The following is a 26,119-nucleotide window of genomic DNA, read 5'->3' on the forward strand; positions in this document are numbered from 1 at the left end:
TAAAAAGCTTGGTCTACAACTTTGGCCTAACATAATCATCTAAATAGAATTACCATTAAACTATTGTAACTAATGTTTACTATTAATTAGTGAATATTATTTTGTAAATTAAACTACCATTAACTTGTTGTAGATAATGCTTACTATTAGTTATTGAATATCGTTATCCTCACACTTGTTAGTATTTGTTACGTACATTCCCTCTTAAATGGATTTGGGAAAGAAAACAAGGAAAAGGAGAAAAGGAAAACTTGAAAGTGATCATTAAAAAGGAAAGTAAGTATATCAAAACTTCGTTTGAGGAGCACATTAAGTAAGATGAAGAGAAAGCTAATAGGAAGAAATAATTAAATTGATTGTAAAAAAGGGAAAACAAGTACATGAAGACCCAATTCTAGAAGGAGATGACCAAAGATGGAGAAAAAACCAACAAAAATATGTGACTTATAGCATGACAAAATGTATGTCAAGAAATATGAAAAAGGTTCTCTCTTTTTAACACATGGTTTAGAAATTGAGTACCATGTCACATCGAACTTACATTGTTAATATAACAAGGGATTTATAATGTTGAAGAGTTTTAATGTCATGTGTTGATTTGAAAGTTGATAGTATTTACGTGTTCTTTTATTTCCATTTGAATAACATGTGTTTTAGACAAGCAATCACAAGTGGGGTTGGATTTGGAATTATTTGATAACTTCTTTCCAAATTTAGTATTTTTTCTATAAAAATAGTAACATACTTAATTAGTTTAAGATTAGTTAAATATAATTTGATGGGTCGGTGAAAGTGGGGTGTTGTTATTGTGCTTGCCATGATTAAGTTCCTCTAATTGGCATGCTTGTCATTTATAGTTTAGTGTGTTTTCTACAAGGGGCCATTCTTTAGTGAAAGCCATCAATCCAAAATGTCATGTACCATACTTATGAGAAGTTATCCACCTTTGGATACACTTTGGGCTTCATATGCGAAAAATTAAATAAGCATCTTCAAAATTTTCCTTTTCATGATAAATATAAAACTAAAACGATGTGAAATTTTTGAAATGGAAAGTATCTTTACACTTATCTTGTGATAAATAAAACATGAGAAAATAATGTGTTCCTATGATTCAAAGTCATTCTCATTATGGATATACACATTTTTTGAACAAAGCTTCTTTTGACAATCAATACAAACAATTTGTTGTAGCACTTTAATTAAAAAAAGCGTGCCACTGATATAGCCTCCACAAGCATGAGAAAAAGTCAACTAAAATAAAAATAAAAATAAAAACACACATTAGTTTAAAGCCCAAATGCCCAAACCATATGCATACTAGTTAAGGATCCAAAGTTCAAACATCCATAACAATAATAAACACATGACCAAAATCCTAATCATAAATAAATGTAAAAATGGACATGCCAACATTAGGAGGCCATTGATCATGAGCATCTAAGATGAGGCCTCAATTTGGGATGGAGGATTTGCATTTATAATGTTCATCGATTCTTGGTAATTGGTGGGAGGATTTAGAGGCTTTGACCCTTCAAATATAGCTATGATTGGCGTTAGAAACTATTTGCTATGGTGGGGTGTGGTTGGGGACAACTTCTCCTATGTAACACTATCTCCCACCCCCTTGGATAAACTAGGGTGGGTGGAAGGTATTATTTTCATCTAACCTGACCTCCATGGTTCCATGGAAACAGGGTCATGAAATTCTTCTTTTATCAACCTCATTAAAACTTAAAATGAATACCACCATTCTATTTGGCTCATAAAGATCTTTCCCACTATATAAATTTCTTCCGAATCTGATAACCAAATCTCAAGTTATGGCCTTTTCAAATATCTCCAATAGAGCATTTCCATGTAGACAAAGCCTACCATGCAACACCCATGTGGTATCCATATACCATAGCCATGTTGAATCAACTAAATTCCCTGACGTGTATTCTTTCAAATTTTCAGAGTTCGAAAGTAGTTACAAAGCTTGCACACCAAACTCCCCAAACCCCTGAACAAGTTCAACCCCTGGCCACATTTGGGCCTGGAACTAAGTTTGTGCACTTTACGCGCCTCGAACCTCTGGACTCCCAAACCCCTGAATTCTCATGCCAAAATTAATATTTTAATAAAGTGTGGGTCTTGCACCACTCTGTAGTGTTAGAAACCTTGGTTTAGGCCCAACTCTAGACTAACCTAAGTTCAGGCCCAACCTACCTCACCACGTCGTAGTTATACAATGCATAACTATAACATATGCACACATTCAACCCAAATTTGGGTCTGAATTGACTGCACAGTAGCCCCTACAGGCTATCTTCCTTAATCATTAGAAAGACTTTTAGGGATTTTTACAATCCTTCTAGGGATTCAACCAAGGTTCTCCAATAGTCTGGTTCTATCTCGACCATGCCTTAACACAATGATCAGTTCCTTGAGTTATCAAGACACATTCAAGCAATGGAACAACAATGAATGCAGAAGTTCATTAGAACTTAATCCTACCTTCTATCCAGGCATTACATAACAAATATCATGACATCAACACCCTATGGGCTCAACCACAATGATAGAGTAGTTTTCTAATGTAGAAAAATAGTACTTATCATTAGGACAAGAACCAATTAATATCAAGAGGAGTTTCTTTCACATTGGGGTTATCTCTATGGGGAACGAAGGGGAAAAATTAGATCCTCAGAAAAGGAAGAGAAAAGAAACAAAGTACAATTTTTTTCTTTTTCTTTTTGCGATGGTATTGATGTTGACCTAAACACTTGCTTTGCTGAATCAATGGAGGAGGCACTATACCCATCCTTTGATCCGGGTCCTTTTATTGGATCGGTGGAAACCATGGAAGACTCTCAACCTTGGGACCTTAGAGCATCGATCCCTATCTCAAGATTCTCCAAAAGAAAATAATGTCTCTGAACATTCGAGGGATGAGATCCTCTCAAACCAAAATATCCCTTCTTAACTGTATTCAATAAAAAAACCCTGATATAGTTCTTATGTAGGAAACAATGACAGAGAAGGTGAAGGCTCGAGAAATCTTACTCAAAATATGCCCCTCTTGGGAGGTTTGTGCTATTAGTGCCTATGGTCAGTTGGAGGTCTCGCTGCTATGTGGAACCAAATTCCTTTTCCTTCAGAGCGTACAAGATTTGTGCTAACATTTTCTTAATTGGCTTCTGCAAGGGTCTTGCACACACAATGTGTATCCTCAACATTTACGCTCCTTAGAACAATAGAAAATCCTTTTGGGAGAACGTTGACTCCGCTAGGATATTGGATATGCAATCCTGAATTATGGTTGGTGATCTAAACTTCATCATGGATGCAAAGGAATGTTGGGGTATCAAGGCAAAAATGGATCCACATGCAGACTTTTTTAAAGATTTTTCTAGTCGGAAACTCTTATGGGAGATTCCTTCTTCGCCTTTATACCCGATTTGGAGGAACGAGAGGATAGGGGACGAGGGAATTGCAAAGCGAATTGGTAAGTTCCTTGTACACTCTGCCTTATGTCACAATTTCAAAAATATTCAATATAGATCTTTCTTTGCTAATAGTTTTGATCATGATACAATTCTACTGAAATGGGAGGGGGGGACTTGCATTTACTCAATGCCTTTCAAATTCAATCACATGTGGATGGAGTAACCTGATTTTTGTGACGTGGTCAAGCAGTCATGTGATCCAGGTGGATATTGGTGACCACCCGCCAATTCCACTTGAGGCCCTAAACGACATTTTTTTGACAATCTACTGCCAAAGGTTTTTTTTTATAAAATCATCTTTTTTGTTGTAGTCTTCAAAGATCTTTCCAATGACGTATCATGCATGTCAAACAGAGATAATATGACAAAGTCACGACCCTAGGAAGTTGGTTGTCCAATGAACTGCAACGGGGCCCATAAAGTCTTGGTGTTACATATCCTCGAGTTAAGGTTTTGGTTGTTTAGGGTTTGCTCTTATTGTTTAATAACAAAAAGGCCCTTGAGCCTCATCATAAGGCAATTCAGAGGCATGTAGACGCCACATCTATTCTTAGGGATAAGCTACCATCGCCAGAGCTAGTTTATTTCCATTTCTGTTACTAGGCATATTTCAGTATTTTACATTAATGAAATGAAGTATTATTTTTGTTGCATCTTTGTATTTATGGTTATATTTGTAATTTGTTTCATTCATGTTTAAATCTAAATCAGTGGTATCAGTGTGATCTGCTCTTTCTCTGTTTTTCTTTGCATGTCCCCAACGGAGTTGGGACATAAGGAGTTATGGCTTGAACTGGTCGAACCTTTGCAAGACTAGCCTTGCAAATCTCGATGGCCTCCCATGGCGGATGAAAATAAAGACGAGGGGGCAGGAGATCCTATCAAAATCTTGCTCGAAGAGGCCTTCGAGCAACAAAGGAACGCGATGATGGACAACTTTTCTCGGATCCTTCAGCGGTTACCTAGGGGCGACACATCTACTTCCAGAAGCTACTCTAGAAGCGCCATGCCTTTTAAGGTACAAGTTAACTTTGACATTCCCACATTTGAGGGTCAGATAGATGCAGACATTGTAGATAAATGGTTAAATATGCTAAAAGGGTATTTTTGTGTTCATGATTTTTTCCGGACGGGAAAATATTACTTTCGCTCTTCTCAAAGCCGCCCCCCACGTCAAGGAGTGGTGGGAAACCTACCGCGAGCAGAAGGATGAAAGTACGACCTCACTTTTTTCAATCGCACCCACTTGGAATTCACTCCAGGATGCCATCAAGGAGCAATACTACCCTGTTGAAAGCTATGAGGATAAATACATAAAGTGGACCACACTGTGGCAAGGAAGGGACTAAGACATGCCGAAGTTTCCCAATATTTTTCATACCCTTCACACAAAGTTGGGTATCAAGGATACTGAGCAGCATTTAGTAATCAAATACCGCGGTTGCTTACACAGGTACATCCAAGACAACATGGAGTTCCAGGACATCTCCTCGCTCATCAAGGTGTACCAATACGCTGTCAATATCGAGCAAAAGTTTAAACAGAAGAATCAAGACTTTGGCTCTGCAAATCCAAAACAAGGGAAAGGTGCCCCCAAATCGCAGAACAAAGGACGAAGCCAAGGTAGGGTGGCTTAGGACAACCCGCCAAAGCTGCAAGTAAAGAACAAAACCACGAAGCCGAAGAAGGACACGAGAAAGTGGCATGAGTTCCATAAGATATCCACTCACAATAAAAGTGAGTGTTGGGTCAAGGAGTCATTAGTGGCCGAGCTAAAGGCTTCAAAATCAGATACATGTTCTGACTCCGAGTCACAACTTGAAAAGAGGAATGACAAAGGGAAGCAGATTATCGATGCAGAGCCCAATGCCACCATTGCCACCACGAAGATCTAGAAGGAGGAACCCGAAGATCCAGAGGAGGAGGAGCGCCTCTTCCACTCCCAGATGTGGGTAAATGGTTCCCCACTACAGTTCATTGTTGACAACGGGAGCCAAAAGAACCTCATTTCAGCAGAGGTCGTGAAGTGACTAGGCTTACCGACCATAGCACATCCCTAACCATACACCATCAGGTGGATTCACGAAGGACGGGATCTTCACGTGAGCCAACAATGTCGCCTTCCATACAACATCAAGCTCTTCACGAATGAGGTATTATGTGATGTTTCTCCCCTTGATGTTTGTGATGTATTAGGCCAACCATACTTTTGGAAGTGACATGTTGTGTATGAATCAAGGCCTTGTGCTGTTATTGTTACTTTGGGAAATAAGTTGTACAGGATACCGGAGGTAGCATCGCCTACCGCCATCTCTTTAGTTGCTGCAAAACAATGCAGTCAGTTCATTTCCAAAACCAAGAAATTTGTTTTGCTGATGATATGCCCTCAGGGAAAGAAGAAGGGGTTGCCACGAATTTTAGATAGGGCCCCTCCACACGATAACTACAAATGGACAAGGTCGTGGAGGAGTACAAGGACATCTTCACCTCCCCCGTAAGGGTTCCTCTGCATTGCCAGGTCAAGCAATCCATCGATTTGACCCCAGGTGCGCCACTGTCCAATGGACCAATCTATCGGTGCTTCATTCTGGAGAACGTCGAAATTAAGAAGAAGATTCAGGAGTTGTTGTAGAAAGGTCACATCCGACCGAGTTCATCACCCTATGGGAGCCCGATCGTGTTGGTACAGAAGAAGGATGGGAATTGGAGACTTTGTATTGACTATCAGGCACTTAACAAGATCACTACCCAGAATAGGTACTCTATCCCAAAGATTGATGACCTTCTGGACCAACTGAAGGGGGGAAATATTTCAGCAAGATCGACTTTAAGTCAGGATATCACCAGGTACCAATCGAACCGTCCGATGTGTGGAAGACTGCCATCAAAGTCAAGGAGGGCCTTTTTGAATGGTTGGTTATGCCTTTCAGGTTGACGAATGCTCCTACAACCTTCATGAGGTTGATGGATGGCATCTTATGGCCATTCACCAACTCATTTGTAGTGGTATACTTGGATGACATCCTGATCTTCAACCAGAGTTGGGAAGAGCACCTCCACCACATTCGACAGGTTCTCTAAGCACTGCAACAACACCAGCTATGTGCCAATTTAGAGAAATGCACTTTTGGCATGACCCAAGTTCAGTATCTGGGATACATTATTGATGAACTGGGGGTGCATGTGGATCTAGCCAAGATCCAAGTCATTCGAGATTAGCCATCTCCAACCACTCTGATAGAGCTTCGCGGCGTTCTGGGTCTTGCCAATTTCTACCGCGGGTTCGTTTTGGGATTTTCTCGAATCACTTGGCCCTTGAGTCAAGTCACCAAGGGAGGAGCAAAAGCAAAATTATTTTGGTCTCAATCTCAATAGAAGACATTCACATAGTTGAAACATCGCCTCTGCTCGGCACCAGTGCTCGCATTACCAGACATGCAACAACCATTTGAGATCGAGACAGATGCCTCTGGCTATGCTATTGGGGCAGTCCTTACTCGACACTGGCATCTAGTGGCATATCACAGTGAGACGCTTTCAGACATAGTCCGAAAGTATCCCCCTTATGACAAAGAGATGTATTCCATTGTGCAGGCCTGTTGACAATGGAAGCATTGCATTTTGGGGAAGGAAATGATCATCCACATAGAACACTGACCCCTGCAGTTCATACAGACACAAGGAAAGTTGCAGAATGATCACCATCAAAAGTGGTCCACATACCTACAACAATTCCATTTGAATATCAAGTATAAGAAGAGAAGCACCAATAATGTTGTAGATTGCCTCAATCGACCACCGATCATTGGCGTTAACCACCATGCTCAACTCTTATGGGCACGAGACTTCTGATTAGCCACTTCTCTACAAAACCGACCCAAAATTCGGCCACACATAACAGACACTCCTGGAGGGTCAGCATGTTCCAGATTTTCACCTCCAGGATGCCCTGTTATGCCACCTAGGGAACCTTTGTGTTCCTTCAAGCGAGCGTGCCAAGATGATTTGGGAAGCACACTACAGTCGGGCTGCTGGGCATTTCGGGGTCGAGAAAACTGTGGCAGTACTGCAGAAGTATTTCTACTGGATGAATCTTCGATAGGATGTCGGGAAGTACATTAGATCCTGCGTTGCCTGCGTCATTGCCAAACTGACCATCAAGAAGCAAGGCCTATATACTCCACTGCCTACCCCTAATCGACCTTGGGAATCCATCTCCATGGATTACATGTCGGGCCTTCCTTCTACTAAGCATGGGAACGACTATGTTTTTGTGGTCGTTGACAAGTTCTCGAAGATGGCCATTATGGCGGCCTGCAAGAAGAATATCACAGCAAAAGCCATTGCTAAACTCTTCTTTGAACGAGTGTGGGTAAACTTTGGGCTCCCACGATCTATCATCTCAGATCAGGACAGTAGGTTCCTCAGTACACTTTGGTCGAGTCTCTGATCGATGCTGGACACCAAACTCATTAAGTTCACAACCTTCCATCATCAAACTGATGGCCATACAAAGGTTGTCAACAGGATGATCGTACACATTTTGTGCATGTACAACTCAAAGCATTCACGCACATGGGATGAGAGCCTCCTCTATGTTTAGCACAACTATAACTGAGCTCTCCATAGCTCGACTGGCCATAACCCTTTTTAGGTGGGCTTGGGATTCCAGCCACTATGTCCCATTGATGTGGCCATGCCATTTGCAGCTACTTAGACATATTCAACTCATGTCAGTCCAAAACAGATAAGTCATACAACTTCATTTAGCACATCCAACATATCTTCTAGTAGGTCCACGACATTCTAGAGAAATAAAATGCCAAGTACAAGCAGCGACATGATCGACATCGAGTGCCACACAAGTTTCAGGTGGTCAACAAAGTCTGGTTGCATTCGCAAAAGGAACGCCTTACCGAAGCCTATTGGAAACTAAGAACACTTTGATATGGTCCTTACGCCATTACTAAGGCTGCAGGAGACAATGAATTTGAGCTTAACATTCCCCCATTCCTTGGCCTGCACCCAGTGTTCAATGTGGACCGCCTTCGGCCATACTTTCCACCATTACTAGACACATCCGACATTGCAGAACAACTCACACCAATAGAGTTATATCCAGATTGCATGGAATAAGCTGCAACTGATCAGATCATGGACACGCAGATCAAGCACACTCACCAACAGAAAATCCAACTGTATCGAGTTGTCAAACCAGGCCAACTCCTTCATCAGGGCAAGTGGCTCACCAGAGACCAAGTTCAGCAGAAGTTTCCTCATCTCATGGAGGAACTCAACGCAATGGGGGCCATTGCTTCCTAAGGGGGGAGAAATGACCCAGGTGGATATTGGTGGCCATCCGCAAATTCCACTTGGATCCCCACCATTGTTTCTTTCAATTTTTTGTTTCCTTAATTGTAGCACAATTTACTATTTTTAGCAGTTTTTTTGGGTCCTAAACTTCTGGAGCTATTTTGAGGCCCTAAACGACGTTTTCTTGGCAATCTACCGCCAACATTTTTTTGCCAAAAATCATCTTTTATGTTGTAGTCCTTGGAGAGATCTTTCCAACGGGTTATCATGCACATCAAATGGAGATAATATGACCAAGTCACGACCCTAGGAAATTGGCTATCCAATTCACCCCAACGAGGCCCATAAACTCTTGGTGTTACATCTCCTCGGGTTAGGGTTTTGGTTGTTTAGGGTTTGCTCTTATTGTTCAAAAATAAAAAGGTTCTTGAGCTTCATTATAATGCAGTTCAAAGGCATGTAGCCACCACATCTCTTCTCAAAGATAAGCTATCATCGCCCGAGCTAGTCTTATTTCCATTATGTCTGTAAGCAAATTCTAGTATTTGATATTAATGAAATGAAGTATTATTTCTGGTGCATCTCTATATTTATGGTTATATCTGTAATTTGTTGCGTTCCTGTTTAAATCCAGGTCATCATGAAACTCTCTAGTTATAGTAGAAATTTCTCGGGCACCTCTAGAGGTCACCTACAAACTGAAGAGTCTAAAAAATGTGGTTTGTGCTTGGATTAAAAAACACAAATAAACAATCTCCAAGGAATTGTCCTCCATTGATCAGGACATAACATCCTTATTGGACCATTCCATTCCAGAATATTTCTCTAATCGTGTCAAAAAATCCATTGTAGCCCTTGTGGAGAAGAAAAACAAGATTCTGAGACTGCATGAAGAGGAATGGCGTCTCAAAAGTCAGATTCACTAGATGAAAGGGGGTGACAAGAACACTAAGTTCTTCCACCGTGTTTCTTCTAAAAGAAAACGTTTGATTCAGATTTAAACAGAAACGCAATAAAGTACATAAATAAACACAAATGCAGAGATACAACAGAAGTAATACTTCATTTCATTAATGGAGAATACTGAAATATGCTTACAAACAGAAATGGAAATAAACTAGCTCGGGCGATGGTAGCTTATCTCTGAGAAGAGATGTGGCAGCTACATGCCTCTGAACTACCTTACAACGAGGCTTAAAGGCCTTTTTATTGTTGAACAATAAGAGAAAACCCTAACCCGAGGAGATGTAACACCAAGAGTTTATGGGACCCGTTGGGGTGAGTTGGACAACCAACTTCCCGGGGTCACGACTTGGTCATATTATCTCTGTTTGACGTGCATGACAACCCGTTGGAAATATCTCTCTGAGGACTACGATAGAAAAGATGATATTAGACAATAGCTCAGTGGGCGGTAGATTTCCAAAAAAACTTTTTTTAGGGCCTCAAAATGACTCCAGAAGTTTAGGACCCGAAAAACTGCTAAAAATAGTAAACTATGCTACAATTAAGGAAACTGAAAGAAGCAATGGTGGGGGTCCAAGTGGAATTGACGGGTGGCCACCAATATCCACCTGGATCATTCCTCCCCCCTTTGGAAGCAATGGTCCCCATTATGTTGAGTTCCTCCATGAGATGAGGAAACTTCTGCTGAACTTGGTCCCTGGTAAGCCACTTGCCCTGGTGAAGGAGTTCGCCTGCTTTGACAACTCGATACAGTTGGATCTTCTGCTGGCGAGTGTGATTGACCTGCGTGTCCATGATCCGATCAGTTGTAGCTTGTTCCATGCAATCTGGATTTAACTCTCTTGGTGTGAGTTGTTCTGCAATGTCGGATGTGTCTATTAATGGTGGAAAGTACGGCCGAAGGTGGTCCACATTGAACACTAGGTGCAAGCCAAGGAATGGGGGAATGCTGAGCACAAATGCATTGTCCCCCACAGCCTTGGTAATGGTGTAAGGACCATACCGGAGTGGTCTGAGTTTCCAATAGGCTCCGGTAAGGTGTTCCTTTTGCAAATGCAACCAAACTTTGTCGCCCACCTGAAACTTGTGTGGCACCCGATGTTGATCATTTCGCTGCTTGTACTTGGCATTTGATTTCTCTAGAATGTCATGGACCTGCTGGCGAATATGTTGGATGTGCTCAATGAAGTTGTTTGCCTTATCTGTTTTGGACTGGACATGAGCCGAATCTGCCTAAGTAGCTGCAAATGGCATGGCCACATCAATGGGACATAGTGGTTGGAATCCCAAGCCCACCAGAAAAGGGCGGTGACCAGTCGAGCTATGGAGAGCCCGGTTATAGCTGTGCTGAACATAGGAGAGGCTCTCATCCCATATGCGTGGATGCTTTGAGTTGTACATGCACATAATATGTACGATCATCCTGTTGACAACCTCTGTCTGGCCATCAGTTTGGGGATGGAAGGCTATGGACTTAGTGAGTTTTGTGTCCAACATCGACCAAAGACTTGACCAAAATGTACTGAGTAACCTACTGTCCCAATCTAAGATGATAGACTGTGGGATCCCAAAGTGTACCCACACTTTTTCAAAGAAGAGTTTAGCAGTGGCTTGTGTTGTGATATTCTTCTTGCAGGCCGCCATAATGGCCATCTTCGAGAACTTGTCGACAACCACAAAAACACAGTCGTTCCCATTTTTAGTAGAAGGAAGGCCCGACAAGTAATCCATGGAGATGGATTCCCAAGGTCAACTAGGGGTAGGTAGTGGGGTATATAGGCCTTGCTTCTTGATGGTCAGTTTGGCAATGGCGCAGGCAGTGCAAGATCTGATGTACTTCCCGACATCCTATCGAAGATTCGGCCAGTAGAAATACTTTTGCAGTACTGCCATCGTTTTCGACCCCGAAATGCCCAGCAGCCCGATTGTAGTGTGCTTCCCAAATCATCTTGGCATGCTCGCTTGAAGGAACACAAAGGTTCCCCAGGTGGCATAATAGGGCATCCTAGAGGTGAAAATATGGAACATGCTGACCCTCCAAGAGTGTCTAATATGTGTGGCCAAATTTTGGGTCGCTTTCGTAGAGAAGTGGCCAACCAAAAGTCTCACGCCTACAAGAGTTGAGCACGGTGGTTAACGCTAATGATCGGTGGTCGATTAAGGCAATCTGCAACATTATTTGTGCTTCCCTTCTTATACTTTAAATATTTTGTCCTCTTCAGTTGGTCTAGAAGGTCATCAATCCGTGGGATCAGGTACCTATTTCGGACAGTGATCTTGTTCAACGCCTGATAGTCAATACAGAGTCTCCAAGTCTCGTCCTTCTTCTGTACCAACATGATCGGGCTCCCACAAGGTGATGAACTTGGTCGGATGTGACCTTTCTGCAGCAGCGCCTGAATCTGCTTCTTGATTTCATCGTTCTCCAGAATAGAGCGCCGATAGATTGGTCCATTGGGCAGTGGTGCACCTGGGGTCAGGTCGATGGAGTGCTTGACCTAACAGGGTAGAGGAACCCCTGCAGGGGAGGTGAATATGTCCTCGTACTCCTCCACGACCTTGTCCATCTGTAGTTGTCGTGCGGAGGGACCCTGTCTAGAGGTCGTGGCCACCATATTCTTCTTTCTTTGAGGGCATATCATTAGGAAAACAAATTTCCCTGTTTTGGAAATGAGCTTACTGCATTGTTTTGCAGTAACCAAAGAGATGCCGGTAGGCGGTGCTACCTCCGATATCCTGTAAAACTTATTTCCCAAAGTAACAATAACAGCACGAGGCCTTGATTCAAACACAACATGTCGCTTCCACAAGTATGGTTGGCCTAATAATACATCACAAACATCAAGGGGAGCAACGTCACATAATATCTCATCCGTGAAGGGCTTGATGTTGTATGGAAGGCGACACTCCTGTCTCACACAAAGATCCCGTCCATGGTGAAGCCACCCGATGGTGTACCGTTGTGGATGTGCTATGGTCGGTAAGCTAAGCCGCTTCACGTCCTCTGCTGAAATGAGGTTCTTTTGGCTCCCGCTGTCGAAAATGAACCGTAGCAGGGAGCGCTTTACCCACATTTGGGAGTGGAAGAGGTGCTCCTCCTCCTCTGGACCTTCGAGTTCCTCCTTCTAGATCTTCGTGGTGGCAATGGTGGCGTTGGGCTCCGCATCGATAATCTGCTTCCCTTTGTCATTCCCTTTGATGGGTTCTGACTCAGAGTTGGAACATTCATTTGATTATGAAGCCTTTAGCTCTGCCACCAATGATTGCTTGGCCCGACACTCAATTGTGTTGTGAGTGGAGCTCTTATGGAACTCACACCACTTTCCCGTGTCTGTTTTTGGCTTCGCGGCACTGTTCTTTGCTTGCGGATTTGGCGGGTTGTCCTGGGCTGCCCCGCCTTGGCTTTGTCCTTTGTTTTGCGGTTTGGGGGCATCTTTCCCCTGCTTTAGATTCACAGATCCAAAGTCTCACTTCTTCTGTTTAAACTTTTGCTCAATCTTGACGGCATAACGGTATGCCGTGCCAAGCAAGGAGATGTTCAGGAATTCTATTTCGTCTTGGATGTACCTGTGTAGGCAGCCGTGGTATTTGAGTACCAAATGCTGCTTCGAATCCTTGACACCCAACTTTGTGCAAAGGTTATGAAAAATATTGGTAAACTCCGGAATGTCTTGGTCCCTTCCCTGCCGCAGCGTGTTCCACTTTATGTATTGATCCTCATAGCTTCCAACGGGGTAGTACTACTCCTTGATGGCAGCCTAGAATGAATTCCAAGTGGGTGCAACTGAAAACAGTGAGGTCGTACTTTCATCATTATGCTTGCAACAGGTTTCCCACCAGTTCTTGATGCGGGGGGCGACATTGAGAAGAGCGAAAGTAATATTTTCCCGACCGGAAAAGATCATGAACAGAAAAATACCCTTATAGCAGATTTAACCATTTATCTATAGTGTCTTCATCTATCTCACCCTCAAATATGGGAATGTCAAAGTTAACTTGTACCTTAAAGGGTGTGGCGCTTACAGAGTAGCTGTTGGAAGTAGATGTGTCACCCCTGGGTAGTCGCTGAAGGATTTGGGCAAAGTTGTCCATCATCGCGTTCCTTTGTCGCTCGAGGGCCTCTTCGAGCAAGATTTTAATAGGATCTCATGCGCCCTCGTCTTTCTTTTCATACGCCATGGGAGGCCGTCGGGATTTGCGAGGCTGGTCTTGCAAAGGTTCAACCAGTTCAAGCCCCAACTCCTTATATCCCGACCTCGTTGGGGACATGCAAGGAAAAACAAAGAAAGAGAAGACCACTCTGATACCATTGATCCAGATTTAAACAGGATCGCAATAAAGTACAGAAATAAACACAAATATAGAGATACAACAGAAATAATACTTCATTTCATTAATGGAGAATACTGAAATATGCTTACAAACAGAAATGGAAATAAACTAGCATGGGCAATGGTAGCTTATCTCTGAGAAGAGATGTGGCGACTACATGCCTTTGAACTGCCTTACAATGAGGCTCAAGGGCTTTTTTATTATTGAGAAATAAGAGCAAACCCTAAACAACCAAAACCCTAACCCTAGGAGATGTAACACCAAGAGTTTATGGGCCTCGTTGGGGTGAGTTGGACAACCAACTTCTTGGGGTCGCGACGTGGTCATATTATCTTCATTTGACACGCATGATAACCCGTTGGAAAGATGTCTCTGAGGACTACAACAAAAAAACGTCATTTAGGGCCTCAAAATGGCGTTAGAAGTTTAGGACCCGAAAAATTGCTAAAAATAGTAAACTGTGCTACAATTAAGGAAACTGAAAAACTGAAAGAAACAATGCTGGGGGTCCAAGTGGAATTGAAGGGTGGCCACCAATATCCACCTGGATCAACGTTCCAATACCATTTGGACAATTAATGGTGTTGATGGTTGAACACTTTTGTCCACAAATGATATTAGTCAAGAGGCTTTCAACTTCTTCAATAACCAATTCAAGGACCTGGAGCACAACCACATCGAAGAGAAAATGGAATTGGTGAATTTATTTCCAAGAATGGTCAATGAGGAAGAAATAGATGTGATGGACACTACCATTACTCAATATGAGCTCTTAAAAACCTTGAAATATATGGAGAAGGAGAAGAGTCTAAGGCTCGATGGTTGGCCCGCTGAGCTTTTCCTCTTCTTCTTCGACCTCATGGGCCAATAGTTGACCTAAATGGTGGAAGAATCCATAATTTCCGGCTACATTCTTGGTGCTTCTATTGCAACTTTTTTTCTCCTTATTCCTAAAAGGCTGAATTCCCTTTCATTTGCTAATTATAGACCCATATCTTTGTGTAATTCTATCTACAAAATGATCTTGAAACTATTACCTAACATAATGAAGAAGATTTTGTCTCCTCACATTAACCTGAAGCAATTTGGCTTCTTGGTTGACAAGAGAATTTAGGGCATTGTGGCTATTGCACAAGAGTGCATACACTCAATCAAATCCAAGAAATCGAAGGCATGCATAACAAGAATCGACCTTGTCCAAGCCTATGATAGGGTTGAATGGGAATTTCTTTGACTGATCCTCTACAAAATTGGCTTTCTTCATAGCCATGTTAATTGGATAATGGACGGTGTATCTTCAACATCAATGGCAGTGTTGATCAACGAGAGTCCAACATACTTTTTCAAAATTTATAGAGGGCTTAGGAAAGGTCGTGCACTGTTTCCTATCCTTTATATTCTCGTAATCGACGCCCTCAGTAGGAAAAAAAAGTTGAAAAGGAGGTTGGAATAATTAGGGGTTGCAAGATCACAAGAAACATTTCCCTGACACACCTCTTGTTCATTGATGGCGTCCTTTGTGCTAGACAAAAAAAATATTGAAGAATGGAGGCTACTCATCGATAATCTGCTTCCCTTTGTCATTCCCTTTGATGGGTTCTGACTCAGAGTTGGAACATTCATTTGATTCTGAAGCCTTTAGCTCTGCCACCAATGACTGCTTGGCCCGACACTCACTTGTGTTGTGAGTGGAGCTCTTATGGAACTCACACCACTTTCCCGTGTCTGTTTTTGGCTTCGCGGCGCTGTTCTTTGCTTGCGGATTTGGCGGGTTGTCCTGGGCTGCCCCGCCTTGGCTTTGTCCTTTGTTTTGCGGTTTGGGGGCATCTTTCCTCTGCTTTAGATTCACAGATCCAAAGTCTCACTTCTTCTGTTTAAACTTTTGCTCAATCTTGACGGCATAACGGTATGCCGTGCCAAGCAAGGAGATGTTCAGGAATTATATTTCATCTTGGATGTACCTGTGTAGGCAACCGTGGTATTTGAGTACCAAATGCTGCTTCGAATCCTTGATACCCAACTTTGTGCAAAGGTTATGAAAAATATTGGTAAACTCCGGAATGTCTTGGTCCCTTCCCTGCTGCAGCGTGTTCCACTTTATGTATTGATCCTCATAGCTTCCAACGGGGTAGTACTACTCCTTGATGGCAACCTAGAATGAATTCCAAGTGGGTGCAACTAAAAACAGTGAGGTCGTACTTTCATCCTTCTGCTTGCAACAGGTTTCCCACCAGTTCTTGATGTGGGGGGCGACATTGAGAAGAGCGAAAGTAATATTTTCTCGACCGGAAAAGATCATGAACAGAAAAATACCCTTATAGCAGATTTAACCATTTATCTATAGTGTCTTCATCTATCTCACCCTCAAATATGGGAATGTCAAAGTTAACTTGTACCTTAAATGGTGTGGCGCTTACAGAGTAGCTGTTGGAAGTAGATGTGTCACCCTTGGGTAGTCGCTGAAGGATCTGGGCAAAGTTGTCCATCATCGCGTTCCTTTGTCGCTCGAGGGCCTCTTCGAGCAAGATTTTAATAGGATCTCATGCGCCCTCGTCTTTCTTTTTATATGCCATGGGAGGCCATCGAGATTTGCGAGGTTGGTTTTGCAAAGGTTCGACCGGTTCAAGCCCTAACTCCTTATATCCCGACCTCGTTGGGGACAAGCAAGGAAAAACAGAGAAAGAGAAGACCGCTCTGATACCATTGATCCAGATTTAAACAGGATCGCAAAAGTACAGAAATAAACACAAATACAGAGATACAACAGAAATAATACTTCATTTCATTAATGGAGAATACTGAAATATGCTTACAAACAGAAATGGAAATAAACTAGCATGGGCAATGGTAGCTTATCTCTGAGAAGAGATGTGGCGACTACATGCCTTTGAACTGCCTTACAATGAGGCTTAAGGGCCTTTTTATTATTGAGCAATAAGAGCAAACCCTAAACAACCAAAACCCTAACCCTAGGAGATGTAACACCAAGAGTTTATGGGCCTCGTTGGGGTGAGTTGGACAACCAACTTCCTGGGGTCGTGACTTGGTCATATTATCTTCATTTGACACGCATGATAACCCATTGGAAAGATGTCTCTGAGGACTACAACAAAAAAACGTCGTCTAGGGCCTCAAAACGGCGTTAGAAGTTTAAGACCCGAAAAATTGCTAAAAATAGTAAACTATGCTACAATTAAGGAAACTGAAAAACTGAAAGAAACAATGCTGGGGGTCCAAGTGGAATTGAAGGGTGGCCACCAATATCCACCTAGATCAACGTTCCAATACCATTTGGACAATTAATGGTGTTGATGGTCGAACACTTTTGTCCACAAATGATATTAGTCAAGAGGCTTTCAACTTCTTCAATAACCAATTCAAGGACCTGGAGCACAACCACATCAAAGAGAAAATGGAATTGGTGAATTTATTTCCAAGAATGGTCAATGAGGAAGAAATAGATGTGATGGACACTACCATTACTCAATATGAGCTCTTAATAACCTTGAAATATATGGAGAAGGAGAAAAGTCTAAGGCTCGATGGTTGGCCCGCTGAGCTTTTCCTCTTCTTCTTCGACCTCATGGGCCAAGAGTTGACCCAAATGGTGGAAGAATCCAGAATTTCCGGCTACATTCTTGGTGCTTATATTGCAACTTTTTTTCTCCTTATTCCTAAAAGGCTGAATTCCCTTTCATTTGCTAATTATAGACCCATATCTTTGTGTAATCCTATCTACAAAATGATCTTGAAACTATTACCTAACATAATGAAGAAGATTTTGTCTCCTCACATTAACCTGAAGCAATTTGGCTTCTTGGTTGACAAGAGAATTTAGGGCATTGTGGTTATTGCACAAGAGTGCATACACTCAATCAAATCCAAGAAATCGAAGGCATGCATAACAAGAATCGACCTTGTCCAAGCCTTTGATAGGGTTGACTGGGAATTTCTTTAACTGATCCTCTACAAAATTGGCTTTCTTCATAGCCATGTTAATTGGATAATGGATGGTGTATCTTCAACATCAATGGCAGTGTTGATCAATGGGAGTCCAACATACTTTTTCAAAATTTATAGAGGGCTTAGGAAAGGTCGTGCACTGTTTCCTGTCCTTTATATTCTCGTAATCGACGCCCTCAGTAGGAAAAAAAAAGTTGAAAATGAGGTTGGAACAATTAGGGGTTGCAAGATCACAAGAAACATTTCCCTGACACACCTCTTGTTCATTGATGGCGTCCTTTGTGCTAGACAATAAAATATTGAAGAATGGAGGCTACTCATAGGTCTTCTCGTTGTTTGGCAAAGTGTATGGTCTCACTATAAATCTTGAAAAATAAAAAATCATTTTGAAGTTGGGGAGTCCGATTCAATCATTCAGATTGTTGGCTTATTTGGGATCAAGAGTTGTTCCCTATCCTAACGTTTCAAATACTTGGGCTTCAACTTAAAATCCTCTAATTATCATATTTCAATTTGGACATGGCTCATCAAAAAATTTGAAAAGGAATTAACTGTTTGGGACCATACTGGCTCACTCTCGGTGGTAGGGTCACATTGGTGAAGGTCGTCCTTCAAGGAATTTCAGTGTATTGGATGCATTTATTTCACATTCCACAAGCTATTATCAATCGTTTGGATGCTAGCATAGCAAATTTTTTATGGCCTAGGGTGGGCAACACCAACAAAATTCATCTCATCAGATTAGAGGTCATTTTGAGGGTGTTCAAATTGGTGGATGGGGAATACGAGACTCTAGAATATTTAACCTAACCCTCTTGGATTCTAATCTATGGAGGGTTTTCAATGTTAAGGGCCCTTGATAAGAAATCAACTTTGCCAAATATAGTTGTTTAGGGATTTTAGAAGGTTGGATTGTTGTAGGTGTTCCATCACATTACAAGCCTTCCTAAATATGGCGCAACTTAATGGCAAGTCGACCCTGATTCTGCTCCAATCTTTGTTAGCTGGTTGGTGACGAGTCTTCGGTCCTCATTGGAGTTAATGCAATGAAGGGGTTTGCTAGAAATCATATACTCTCTATCAACCTAATACAATGCCTCAACAACCTTGGTTTCCACTCACTGGTCAGTCTTGGTGGAAAAACAGTATCATTGTTATTCTCCATCTATTGGCCTCATGCATGGGAGATCGAGCTCCCAGATCATTTCTTTGCTGAATGGGAATAATATCGTCGTCAACTTGGAGAAGCTGGCATTGCCCTGGCCCAAAAGAAGGATCGACTAGTTTGGGATGGGCATGTGGCAAAAGGCAACATCTTTGCCAAGGAAGCTTATTCTTATATTTTGCTGGACATTCCCCCTAATTAGGCTACTAAGTGCTTGCCCACACGTGGAAATGGGAAGATCCACTTAAGCTCAAATGTTTTGCCTGGCTTTCCATCCATAACTGCATTCTGACCTCGGAAAACTTGATGAAACACGACCTCCATGGACTTGGCAGATGCTCCCTTTGTAGGTTGGCCTCTGAACACCGTTCTCACACTTTTCTTTAGTGTCCGTTTACAATGACCAGTTCGGAGGATGTCCTAAGGTCTTTAAAAATTCTTGGCCAGGTTAATTTTTCTTCTATCCTCTCATGCTTGTCTTCTTGGTCTGCAAGTTAGTGGCCTTATAGAGCTCTGCCACTTTACATCTTTTAGGGTGCTCGTAATGCAGTCATCTTTGAGAACATAAGACATGATGTCCAATCCTCTTGCATCCAGATTGTCTCATACTTCTTAGATATCAGCCCCTGGTTCCCCAGGTCTCTCCTCCGAACTATCTCCTTTCTTGATCTGGAGGAAAAGTTCCCCATCGGGTTGTTTGATGGGGGCATTTGCTGGGGGCCACTGTCGTTATGGAGCTCACATTCAGATTAGCCCTTCGTAGGCCTTCAATTTTTATTGGTTTGCAGGTGACAGATCCAATTCCAAGCCTGAACTAATCGCCCTTTGGGGAGTGCTTAAGTGTGCTCTTTTGCTAGCAATTGACAAAATCTTTATTGTTGGTGACATTGTCTATCATCAACAGGGTTCGCGAAGTCAATGATCTTGAGGTTTCTTCCCTGGTTAATTGGATGAAGTCTATCAAGTTGCTTACTCACTCTTTCATGGACATTTCTTTCTAGCATGTGTATAGAGAGCAAAATCAAACTGTTGATGCCTTATCCAAGAGAGGTTTATCCTCCTCATCAAGATTTATTCACAATATAGTTCAAGGCAGGGGATTTTTCGAGATTTATGTGTGCAAGGATTTAATTCTCTGTTTTGGTTTTTGTATCGGTGACTCTGTTTTGTTTTTGTCCTTCCCCTATTCAGGTAGATCTTCTAGAATTTTGATTATTCTATATGTATAACCCTCTTTGTCTTTGAGGCTTCCAATGGTTCTATCATAACCCTGTATCCCTGGGCATGGACCAATGCTTATGTAAGCTGGATTAATGTTTTTTTGCCTAATGAATCAAAGCTAAAAAATATGCATATGTAAACATCTTGATGTTTTTTTGCCTAATGAATCAAAGCTAAAAAATATGCATATATAAACATCTTTATCCTTAATAAAGTCATTACGTTTTTTTTCTTCCTTGAAAAAAACCTTTGAAAAATGACATGGTCATCTTGTCAATTTGACTATAAAATGGTTAGTGAAATTAAAAAGTTTATAGTATTTATTTAAATACATTTTAAATGTATAAATTGACCTAATATTCTGATTTTTGTTTTAAATTATATAATATCACTAACGAAAATTATTAATTATATTTTTTGAAATTTAAATAAAATCAACTAAAAAATTTTAAAAACTTAAAAATAGAAAACTTAAATTTAGCCATTAAAACTTCTAATTCTTTATGGTTCTATCACTCTTCGTTACAGCACCATTGTCAATTTGTTAATTTTTTTAACCTCCCCGTGTCCGTGGTCCTATAAATCCTAAAAGTTATACAGATCTAGTCATTTTTAGAGGCCATTTAGTTGGAATCACTAAAGTTAGAGGGTACCTCCTCAAAAACGTTCAAACGCCTCCGCAAGTTGACCCTGATTTCGCTAAAGTTGTCCCAACTTTAGTTAGATCTAATTGTTAGTAACCACCCTCAGTAATATCGACTAAATTAAACAACATTCAAATCTTTATCGACTAAATTTTATTTTTTTCGTCGCGCGTGGGGAAAGCCATTTTCCCCTTTTTCCTGGGCTCTTCACTGAAATTTTGATCGCACAATAATAATTTTTGGTTTTCTGGGGTCCGGCTTCTCAGTGACACTCGTGCGATTGAAAGGGCCATTAGCTGGAAGGTTTTTGATGCTCAGTTTCGCCGTCTTTAGCACAATTTTGCGTGGCCGATGGATGCTCCAGCTTTTTCATGCGATCCGGAGATCGCGGAGTCCTGAATCGTAAGAAATGGTGAAGCATTGACTAAATTACAAGGAATTCTCTGCTCAGAGATCCCCCAGTCGCGGAAAATGCAGCAGAGTTGTTGGAGTTTTGGGCAAGTTGTTTTATTGCGACTTGTATTGGAGTATACGACTGTTCTTGAGCTCGGCAGGTCTCGAATCTTGTAAAACAGCCAAGAATCGACGGAAACGCTGACAGTAATTTATTTTTTGGCTTCAGCAAGAACTGAAGTGTTTGAGCTTTCTTTCGTGTAAATTAGTGCAGAAATGAGGCGGAAACTGGTTTGCGGAGGCCCGATTCGAAGTTCACAGGAATTGGAATTATAATGCTGTGTTGGATGCCGTTCCGAGGTCGCGATCTTTTAGTTAATAGTAAACGATGAGGAGCCTCAGCAAAATCCGAGCCTTTTAATTTCTTTTTTCTTGGAGAAATATTGGCGCCCTGAGCGCGGTTTAGAGCTGCGGAGCTTCCGATATAGGGAAGTACTTTTATGTCTTCGAGTAAATTTTGATGCTGGCTTTACCCTTACGAATCCTCCAGCTCGGGAGACGGGAATTGGTTGAGTTTTGTCATATTTAATGTAAAAGTATGGATTTTAAATCTAGATTTTCGACATAGAAAACAACATCGGGAACATTTAGGATATGGCATTGGCGGGGTGTCTGCCAACATAAATATTTTATTTGGTGAACCCTTGGAAGGAATAAAAGTTCAGGCCTAGACCTGAGGAAAGTTGGAGGCAGATAAATAATCAGAGACATTTTTGACCAGGTTTTGGTCGAGCATTTGAGTCATTTGCTGTAGCGCTTGCGTAGTGGTACACCGGCCAATGACTTTTGACGGTTGCGCTTTGGCTGAAACTTGTACAAGGAGAATGGCTGGGGGGGTTCTAAGTCACTTACTGAGGCAGCGTTGCTGTAACAGGACTGGATTTTGATTACGGATAAGAGGAGGTCTGTGAATAAATGGCAGATCTATCTAGAAACGGTCCTATTGAACGGGATATTGAGCAGGCAAGCCTTCGATCTTTGCTATCTATGAATATAGTATGGTGCATATTGTATTTGTGGTTGTCAAAACGTTACGAGTGCAAAAGAAAAAAAAATGTGGTGAAAATTTGGGTCTATATTTTTAGTCCTTAATTTTGGTTCATGTCGGGCTTGGGCTTGATTTGTGTCATGACCGTTTTACTTCATTTTTGACATTACATTGAGAGACCAATAGCGCTCCAGTCCCGTAAATCCATTTTAAGATTTATCAATGAAATCAAATTTCACAGTGGAGTATCTGATGTGAAGACGGTGAACTGGAGCTTCTGCAGTAATCGATTTAACTGTTGTGGAATTAGATCTAACTTGCATTGGCTGTGATGTTATTTTACAATTATTTATTTATTGATTTTTTTAACATTGTCTCTTCAGCCCACTTGAAATTCACTGTGGAATTAGGCATGCAGTTTAATTAAAAATTATCTTCAATCTCAAGTCGCAGATTACTGTGAAGCTTACTGGCCTTAGCTACTATCTAACCTGTGTGGCATCTATGCCTCTATTTAATTGATAGCTGGGTTGCATAGCAGGTCAAAATTGGTTAATTATGTTGATTGAAGTTACTAAGTTATAACTTTAACCATGAAAATACCGGAAACGAACTAGCATGGGTGACTGTTTTGATAATCAAATAGCAACAGATGTGGGTTTGGTCTAGTTCTTAATGGGAACTTTCAGTTCATGGTCAAAATTTCAAATTCCTTTCATTTCTATTATGTTCACATATTCTGGGTAGATATATCCAGCAACAGCTACGCAGAACTTGGATGACATAATTTTTGGGAGCTTGAGCTTACTCAACTTTCCTTTGTTTCAGTTGAAAATGTGATTAGATATCATTATATCATCTTTTGGAGAGCATGAATCTGATTTCTGAGAGCACATTTGTCTGAGGAACAACAAAGCTATTACAATGCTTTAAACCCACGATTCATATTCTGTTTGTTGACTGTGATTCTGCAGGCCATAACTGCACTGAAAAAGGGCGCATATTTACTGAAGTATGGAAGGCGAGGGAAGCCTAAGTTCTGTCCTTTCAGACTTTCTAACGTATGTAATAGTATTTAAAAAAAATTCTCTATGGAATGTTGTGCTTTAACTTTTTATTTTGAAAGTGGATTATTTATGCGATCTCCTATCTCTCTCTCTCGAACACACACCCACACTCACTCACACACACATTCATACACTCACTCACACACACATCCAGAGTCCAGACATGCACAGGTTTTTGGGATGTGTGAACCGTGCACAGATTCAGATTCGGGCTAACAATTTATCTAGAAATTTACTATATCCAAAACCTGTCACTGGAGGGCAAAGAGGTATCACTAACGTTGCTCATCTCTCTACAGATTAAGTAGAGATCCCAATGGTGTATAAATTAGTGTTTCCTTGGAAAATCCCAAGAGTGATGCTATTGTAGAAACAAGAAATTCATTTCATTTTGAGTTCTTTATTTGCCCATTGATAGTATATTGTTTATTCCATGCAATACCTCAACATTGTGTTATCAAATTACAGTTAAACCTGTCATAATATATCCTGAGGGAGCCTAGTGGGTGTGTCAGGCTATCTTTTTTGTTTGGCTTTCCATGTAGTGCTTACTTTAGAAGGAGCCTAGAGGGTGTGTGTCAGGCTATGCTTTTTATTGTTTTGCTTTCCATGTAGCACTTACCTGAGCAACTTTTTAGCAGTTTGTTTTTTCTGTTTCACATTTGTTGACACAAGTGCTGTAAGTTTTTTGTAAGACCCCAGATCATACACTTCTTGCAAATTTGGACGTCATAATTGTATCATTTAGAGTTCCCTGACACAATTGTTGTGAACCGAAGCAGCCAGATATCTCTTGGGATTCAAGAGACTGCAGTAGTACAAAGTGGGAAAGAGTTTTCACAGTCAACCTGGTTTTCACATTATGGATGAAGTTGGCGTGTGACAATTGGCAAGATGCTGGATGCCCCAACTTCTTTTTATGACTGAGTGCAAGATTGAATCTTTCAACATATTTCTTGCTCTATTGTCATTAAGTGCACTATTCAGAAGTGCTTCACACCTATAAACTTCATCAGAGCTGATCTTGAGTCTTTAAAGGTGCTAGTTTTTCGAAGCACAGACATACAAGAAGACGATAGATAATTTTCCTAACTAATTTGAAGTTATCACCCTGCAAATATAGTGTCCCCTTTCATAAACCTTATGATTCTCTTTGCTTCTTTCCAGTGAACAACTTTGGGACTTGCCATGAATTGTGAAACAATCCCAACTGCATGACTATTTAGTTATATATTTAAAGCTGTACCCACTAGTTTAGAATTTGCATGAGGCAGTAATTCCTTTCCTGTTTCAAAAGAAGCTGCCATTGACTTGCAATCTTCTATTTAATCTTTTCTGTATTTCTTTGAATACATGGTCTGGACATAAAGATGCGACAGGTTACATTGCATTCACTATACTTCCTCTCCTAAACAATAATGGAGTATGCCCAAATCTGTCAGTTCAAATGATCTTTGCAGCTCACTTTTTGTTTTTTAAATTATCTAAGCTGTTACCTATAATGATGAGATCATCTACAACCAAGACCACAATGACAATATCTGTTTGAGTTTTATCCCTATTGCTCTGAAGGTTTTTTTTTTCCTTCACCAGTGTAGAAGTACACTACAGTTTTCACTCAGCAGAGAAGTGTACCTAGTAGCAGCCTTGATCTGTGTGCAGGTGGGTTGAATCCACAGTCAAGAGCCGCATGAGCATGACACAGCAGTGATGGTAGAGTCTATCTGTCTTTTTGAAGGAGTTTCTTCTTCAGCAGTACTTCATCTGAGCAGATCCTTTTGGCCTGCACCTTCAGCAGATGCATACAGGCTTGGGATACATGCATGACTACAGTTTGGCTGTGAGGGTGCAGCAGCAATGTAAGAAGCGTATCAATTTTAGGCATCTTATAGTTGTTGTATGATGCATTCTTGTCTTATATAGTGTTACTTAGATTCTTGCTTTTCTTAATTTAGAAGTGTTTTTCTCAGTTCTATTTTAGGATTTTAGGCACAGATACATCTTTAGAAAAAGTGAATAATAGAGAAGGGTTCTATGTTTTGAGTAGGGTACACTTTTCTAGGCGGGAAGCAGTCTTTTCTATGAAGCTTCTCTGATGCAGGTTAGGCACTTTATCCTAGGCAAAGTTAAGGTAAGGATGATTTAATTTAAGTTGGGAACTGTGCATAGGATGCCTTTATTTTGTAAACTCTAGCCTATCTTATATAAAAGAAACGTAGGGTGGAGGTGGTGATCCATTCAATGTTTTGAGTGTGTTAGGATCTGCGCTGTATCTGTGCATTTTTCTTCTTTTGTTATTGGACACAGATGCAGTATTGAGAGTTCAGACCTGTGTGTACTTTGCCGTTCCTACTTTTTTCAGAGTGGTGTGTTTGAGTCTAATGTACATAGATTCTGCTGTTTGATTGAATTTTAGTCTTTCCATTTTCTAGCTGTTATGTTAATTCTTCTGAGTGCAGAATCTGCATACCATGATCCGAAAAAAGTTAACATGGTATGGAGAATGCTGATGCCTG

General features: G+C 41.1%; 1 protein-coding gene across 1 annotated transcript in view; it reads left to right on the top strand.

The window, feature by feature from the left end:
• Nucleotides 1-21,260: 21,260 nt before the first annotated feature.
• Nucleotides 21,261-26,119, top strand: part of LOC149167484 (PH, RCC1 and FYVE domains-containing protein 1-like) — a 141,660-nt gene continuing 136,801 nt past the window's right edge. The window contains 2 exon segments of the mRNA XM_089433005.1: nt 21,261-22,511; nt 23,511-23,597. Of these exon segments, the coding sequence (XP_089289131.1) occupies nt 22,464-22,511; nt 23,511-23,597 (135 nt within the window). The 5' untranslated portion in view covers nt 21,261-22,463.

This window comes from Pinus tabuliformis, chromosome 5_1, assembly GCF_031772625.1.
Source record: "Pinus tabuliformis cultivar Carrire ecotype Pingquan chromosome 5_1, CPIR1, whole genome shotgun sequence".
In the NCBI taxonomy this organism is placed as follows: domain Eukaryota; kingdom Viridiplantae; phylum Streptophyta; class Pinopsida; order Pinales; family Pinaceae; genus Pinus; species Pinus tabuliformis.